The sequence below is a fragment of the Arachis duranensis genome, chromosome 1 (assembly GCF_000817695.3).
Source record: "Arachis duranensis cultivar V14167 chromosome 1, aradu.V14167.gnm2.J7QH, whole genome shotgun sequence".
In the NCBI taxonomy this organism is placed as follows: Eukaryota; Viridiplantae; Streptophyta; class Magnoliopsida; order Fabales; family Fabaceae; genus Arachis; species Arachis duranensis.
In genome coordinates this window covers 17012258-17018884 of record NC_029772.3, presented here as the reverse complement: position 1 = coordinate 17018884, position 6627 = coordinate 17012258, and the positions used below count along the sequence as shown (strand labels likewise).

General features: G+C 33.3%; 1 protein-coding gene across 1 annotated transcript in view; it reads right to left on the bottom strand.

Annotated features, from left to right (window-relative positions):
* The window catches only part of LOC107480636 (lysine-rich arabinogalactan protein 18), a 1334-nt gene extending 555 nt beyond the window's left edge, over nt 1–779 (bottom strand). The window contains exon 1 of the mRNA XM_016100796.3: nt 119–779. Within this exon, the coding sequence (XP_015956282.1) occupies nt 119–664 (546 nt within the window). The 5' untranslated portion in view covers nt 665–779. The remainder of the gene's footprint in view (nt 1–118) is intronic.
* Nucleotides 780–6627: the final 5848 nt, after the last annotated feature.

Sequence of the window (6627 nt, the reverse complement as noted above, 5' to 3'; positions counted from 1 at the left end):
TACGATCTGGTTAAGGGATAGAAGAACACGTTGCTACATCGTTTTAACTTTATAAAATTATAATAGAATTAAAAAATCAATTATTAAATTAAGAATAAAAGAAAATAAACGAACGTACGTCGTCGTTAGAAGAAGCAGCAGGACCAGGAGACGAAGAATCTTCGCTGGGTCCAGGAGCTCCTGTTGGTGGAGCTGGAGGACTAAGCAACGACGGTGCCGGTGCCGGAGCACCGTTTTTCTTACTCTTCTTTCCGTTCTTAGGTTTCGTCGGCGCTGGAGCAGGAGCCACGGGGGTGATTGGCGCCGCGACTGGAGGAGAGCTCACTGGCACTGCCAAAGGTGGAGAGCTCACTGGAACAGGTGCCGGTGGAGAACTCACCGGAACCTGTGCTGTCGGCGGAGTGCTCAGAGGAGTCGCCGCCGGAGGGTTGGTTGCCGGAGCAGGAGCAGCAGCATTTGTTGCCGGAGATAAAGCTGCTGGCTTGGGAGAAGCAACCGGAGCTGGTGATTTAGGTTTGTAAGGGGTTTGTGCGGGAGAAGAAACTGGAGTGGTGGTGGCCGGAGTTGTTGTTAATGCGGTCGGAGAGGCCGCCGGAGACTGGGCTCCTACGCCGGCAACTACAATACAGAGCAATGCGAGAGAAAGAAGAGTGTTACCTTCCATTTTTTTTTGGTGGGGTTTTGAGAGTGTTTAAGTGTTTGTAAGTGTGAGAATGGAGAGGTGAGAAGGGATAATTGTAGAAGAAAGGTTTATATAGGCAAGATTCTTTGTACCGATGATGTGATTAGCATTCATCATTGTTTCGGAACTTAAGAAGATGGACACAGTTTGTTTACTTGTCGTGTTCAAATAAAATAAAATAAAATGATAAATAAAGATTTTTATTTTTTATTTTAATTATAGAAACTAATTTAAAAGTAGAAAAATAACATCTGTCATTCTAAAGTATATTATAATATATTATATAAAATATTTTGTATAATTTAAAAAGTTAAAATATTAAATAAGCTCATTTATATATTAATATTAATAAAATATTGACATATTATTATAATTTTATCTAATTTTTTATATACACTATATTTTTATATATAACAAAACATTAAGATTTTTGTATCTATATTTCATTATTTTGAATCCCGTTGACCCCTTGTGTACTTGTCAATATATGCATTCATCGTAGTTCAGAAACAGAGGCATTTTGCCTATCTATTTGGACAGCTCATTGGAATATGAAAATACAGCACCATCGTATCCGCACGTATTCATCCCGCCCTATTCAATCGGTGCAGGTAATTACCCAACTCGATATGGGACTGGTTTTTATTTGGGTGGATTCTTTAGCCAGGAAAAACAGGGTTGGATTTTCGGTGTACCGGAGCTATTATATATAAAGACTATATTATATATATTCTAAAATTAACTATTAAAATCAGTTACTAATAATTTAATATAAAAAATATTTTAAAATAAAAATATATATTAAAAATAAATTAAATTTTATATGTATTAAAATATGTAATAATTAATGAATAATTTGATAATTAATTTTTAATATTAAATTTTAAAGATTACAGAAACGGTAGCATATACCAGCGAAAATACGTTTAGAGTACATATTTTTATTATCTATGAATAATAGCAATGTAAATTCTATATAAAATAGGTTAAAGTACATATTTTTATTGCTGTATAATTTGTATTTTCTATTTATTTTAAGAGTATTTTTAAGTTGTGCTTGTTATTTGTCTAATAATATTATTTTTTGTCAAGATTTATAAGGATGCCTAAAATTATGGTACAACATTATACGAAAATCTCTGAAAGATGCCAGAACTAATGCCGAAACTGAAAATTAGATATCCTTCAATTGTATCATTGAGTCATGTTGTAAATTTTTTGTCGCAAAATTACTAGTTCATGAATTCAATTAAGTCTCAATATTAATTTTTTCTGTAAAATATAATTCTAAATATTTTCATATTGCCTTAAGGTTGGGTCAATGACTAGAGGAGCTCAGACATCACGTGAGCAACCACGTGATAAAGCTCCTCCAATTTCGTCCTCAGTTAATAGAGCTCCGGCATTCTGTATCAATGAACTGTTTTGTGCACTGCGCAATAATCAAAGGCTTGCGCAGTCAAGCAGTGCTGATGACCCTCAAACTCCCACAGAACGCATAGAGACTCGGTATTGTGCGAAAGTGGCTGATCATAAATTAGAAGATGAGGATTATGACCCGGAGACGGATAAAGTTCTATCGTTTGATGACCACATTGACCACTTATTTGCTGTCTAAGAAGCCGAAGGTCAGCACAACAACGAAAATGCAAAAATACAGATTTCTGGGGAGTTAATGTTATCGGTAAAAATTTTTTCTCCTATTTTTGTAAACAATTATCTTTAAAGTCCTTTTACTTCTATTTTTCTTTTGTGCAATGATTAGATAGTAATTTTATTTCTCATACACTTAGAGGACGGCGTGAGAAAAGTTTCTAGGCTGAGCATGAAGGAGGCTATAGCGCTTCCTTCCAATACAAAGATAGTACTCCCATTTAACAAAGAATTGCAACCGATTGGTCAGACAGCTGAATTATTCAGTGGTTTCTTAGGGAGTTTGGGTACGGATTATTCTCAGTTCCCTATATATGCAGAGAGTTGGAAGCATGTAAACAAAGCTAAAAAGGAACATGCATACGACATGATTAAGGTACATCTTTAAGTTTCAACAATTTAAGCAATTTTTGTATTTCGTTTTTTTTTTGTAAGATCTTTTGCATGGGTAAATTATATGGTTGGTAAAATTTTCAAATTTTGTTTTTCACATATTTATTTAAGAACTTCTATTTTATATGTAATTGTAACTGCTTGTACTGGATTTGAGTGTCATACTTTATCAATTTAAATTAGCTTATAATGGTTGTGGATATTCTTCAAATTATCAATCTTATGCTTGTTAGTTGGTCTTGATTAATGACAATGTCAACTAATTGCAGTGGGTCTTTCACTATGAGAACGATGCTGGAGGAAAAATAAAGCGCGAAATTATGAAGAGGATAGGAAAGAACTGGAAGGATACAAGATACAACTTGTATCATAAGTGTTACAAAGAAACAAAGACTTATGAGAAAAATCTTGAGCATCACCCGAAAGGAATAGAAGAAAATGAATGGAAACGGTTCCTTAACTATCGCCAGAAGGAAGAAACAAAGGTAAGCCTTGGTATTATTTATTATTTCCACAAAAACATATATGTGTATATATATTACACCCCTTACGTTTTATATTCAACATCTCTTTCTCATTTATATTTGTTCTGTTATTTGTTCATAGAAAAGTGTAAACGAAATACTTTAAATCGGAGCAAGCAACTTTACACACATACTGGGGGCTCCAAAACATTGACAAGAAAAAAAGACGAAGTGGTAATAAGTAATTATTTGCATTAAGATTTTGATTAATCTTCCTGAATATGTTATTGTTGTTTACATAATTGTGTTGATATCAATTATATAAGAGAAAGAGCAAGGAAGGTTCGTTGGTAGATGAGAGTTGTTTATCATGACTCATAAGAAAAAAATTGGCTCGTATATCCATCCCGATGCGCGTGTTGTTAGTGTAAGTCATGTCTGAAAATTTTAAACTTAGCTTACTATATATATCGTGCTACTGCTAACTCATGCCTTTCCAATGTGTTGTATATTTGTAGGAAGTAATTGCGAATGTTGAGAGGCAGGATGAATCCTCTAAACACCTTTCACAAAATGATTCGCTAGCACAAGTTCTCGAAAATGAGCACCCAGGACGAGTTCGTGCCCTAGGTGCTGGACCATGTCCCACCCAAGCCTTTGATAACGCTGCTGGACAACCGTTAGGTTCTGCAGAGCCCAATGAAGAGTACGAGAGGAGGATTGCAAAATTGACGGCTAAACTAGAAGAAAAACAGGCAAAGAGACAGTCGATACATAAGGTCTTGGGATATCTAGTCCAACAGCAAGGAGGCAATTTGCCAGCTGAGGTTACTACAGAGCTGACTTTTTTGGGCAATACACCGGACTCGTCACACGCAGGGCCATCTTCATCTGACAATCACGACCCGGAACAAAAATTTTGAATTTTAATCAATGTTCTTAAATACTTTTGCATTTAAGTTGGTTTAGTGCTTTATGCTTATTTTCTTCAAGTTAACCATTCTTACTTTATTTTGGATGATGTTATGACAATCTCATTATATATGTTATGTTTGCATATATATATATAATTTGGTTTGTTATGTTATTTGGCTGTTTTACTTGGTTGTAATTTCTTTAAATTAATTGAAAATAAAAATTAAAGTTTAATAAACAAACGTTTTTAAAAGAGGCAAAATAATAAAAAACCTAAAATTTTAATGGGAATTTTGAATTTGGCGGCGGTTATCACCGGCCACAAAATGGCTTCGTTTTCAAATCACTGGCATTTAGCGGCGGTTGCAAACCGCCGCAAAATTGGGAATATCATTTTTTACCCTCATACTGTAGCGGGTAATAACCGCCGCAAAACCAATTCACATTTCGCGGCGGTTATTCTAACAGTTGAAAAAAATCGTCGCTAACCGTTTTTCCGTGTTCCATCTTCTGGCAGTTCAAAATCGCAGCAAAACGGTTCCAGAAATCGCCGCAAAGTGTCAGAATTGTTGTAGTGAAAACCTCCCATTTGTCCTTAATAATCTTTTTGTTAGACTAAATGTATACTTAATAAAAAAAATTTGATAGATTTAATTTTATAATATGAAAAAAATTAATTCCTAATAAAGAATAGATAGATAAATTGGTCTTTATAATTTAAAAATTTATACAATATAACCATTCAATTTTACTTTTTTTTTTGAAAATTAAAAGATTAATAGTTCTTAAAGACAGAAAAAACTAATTTATTTTATACAAAATTTGTTAAAGGAAATGAGAGAGACTATTACCGTTAAAATAAGTTAAAATAAATAGATTCATAAAAAAGGACGAGTTAAGCTATTAAAAATATGACTTATTTAAAATTATGTTGATTCATTATAAAAAATTTGCTGAAAAATAGTAGTAAAACTGGTAGTTAAACCGTCAATAATGTAAGAAATTGATGGCAAAATTGACGTTCCATGTTGTTAGTTTTAATTTTTGTTATTTTTTAAAAAATCTAATACAATTGATGGCTTCTATTTTTAATAAAATAGACAGTCTGACCATCAATATTATTATATAAAATTAATTGAAATGTTATTATTAGCTATTATGTTTATTTTTTATTTTTGTTTGTCATTTTAAATTTAAAAAACGACAGTCTAACTATCGATTTTAATATACTGACACATTTTTTGTTTTAATTAATGATTCATATTTGAAAATAATGAACAATTGATACATCAAATAAACTTTTAAATATATTAGAAATAAATTTTATATTAAAACTTATCCAATAATAAACAATAATCCAGAAATATAAAAATTTAAAATAAGATAAATAACGATACTCATATTAAAAATTCGGGCCTGCTACACATACAAGCCTACAAGCATACAAGTTGGCCCAGCCCAAACAGAAATCACGCGCATGAAGAGAGATAACATGGCGCGTCAAAATCACGCGCTCAACATTCGAACGGTTACGTATGGCAGACTCTTCCACTTCTTCCACTTCTTCCATTTCTCAAGGCGCTTTCAAAACAACGAAACCCTCCCATTTTCGAGCGAAAATCAATGTTCAAAATATAGAAATCGTAGTTCGAAAACTGCATCAAAACACCATCAAACTCTCTGTGAAGAATCTGAAGAAAAAACAAACCAACAATACTCAACGTAAGTCCATTAAAATACTGTATATTTTACTTTTCTTCTACGTCATTCTTCTAGGGTTTACTATTACTCTTGCTTCTTTGTTACACTGTTCTAAGTTCTACGTCGTTCTTCTAAGTTCTACGTCGTTCTACGTTGTTATTCTAAGTTCTCCTGCTATTTTTGTTGATTTTTAGGGGTTTATTCCGTAGATTCGGGGGTGTAAACTGCTTAACCTTGTAATGTGGCTTGATATTGAAGCATGGTTGAGTGATATCTGACTAATATCTATATGGATGTATCTGAATAATATCTATGGGTGTATCTCACTGTAATCAATGGGTGTATCTTGTTGATATCTTTGGGTGTATCTAACTCATATATATGGGTGTATCTTACTGTTATCAATGGGTGTATCTTGTTGATATCTTTGGGTGTATCTAACTCATATATATGGGTGTATCTTACTGTTATCAATGGGTGTATCTTGTTGATATCTTTGGGTGTATCTGAATCATATATATGGGTGTATCTTACTGTTATCAATGGGTGTATCTTATTGTTATTAATGGGTGTATCTGAGTCATATATATATGGGTGTATATTACTGATATCTTTGGGTGTATTTTTAGTTTCAGAGAAAATGGCAGCAAGAAACCAAACTAAAGACCTCAAATGTGCCACACATCTCCTGAATGATAAGTTCAGAAACATGACTGAGGAGAAGAAGGCGATTGTGAGGGATCTTGGATTCGGTGGGTTGATGCACATCCCACCACTGAGGGTGGATCACCAACTCTTAAGGGAGCTGGCAAACAACTT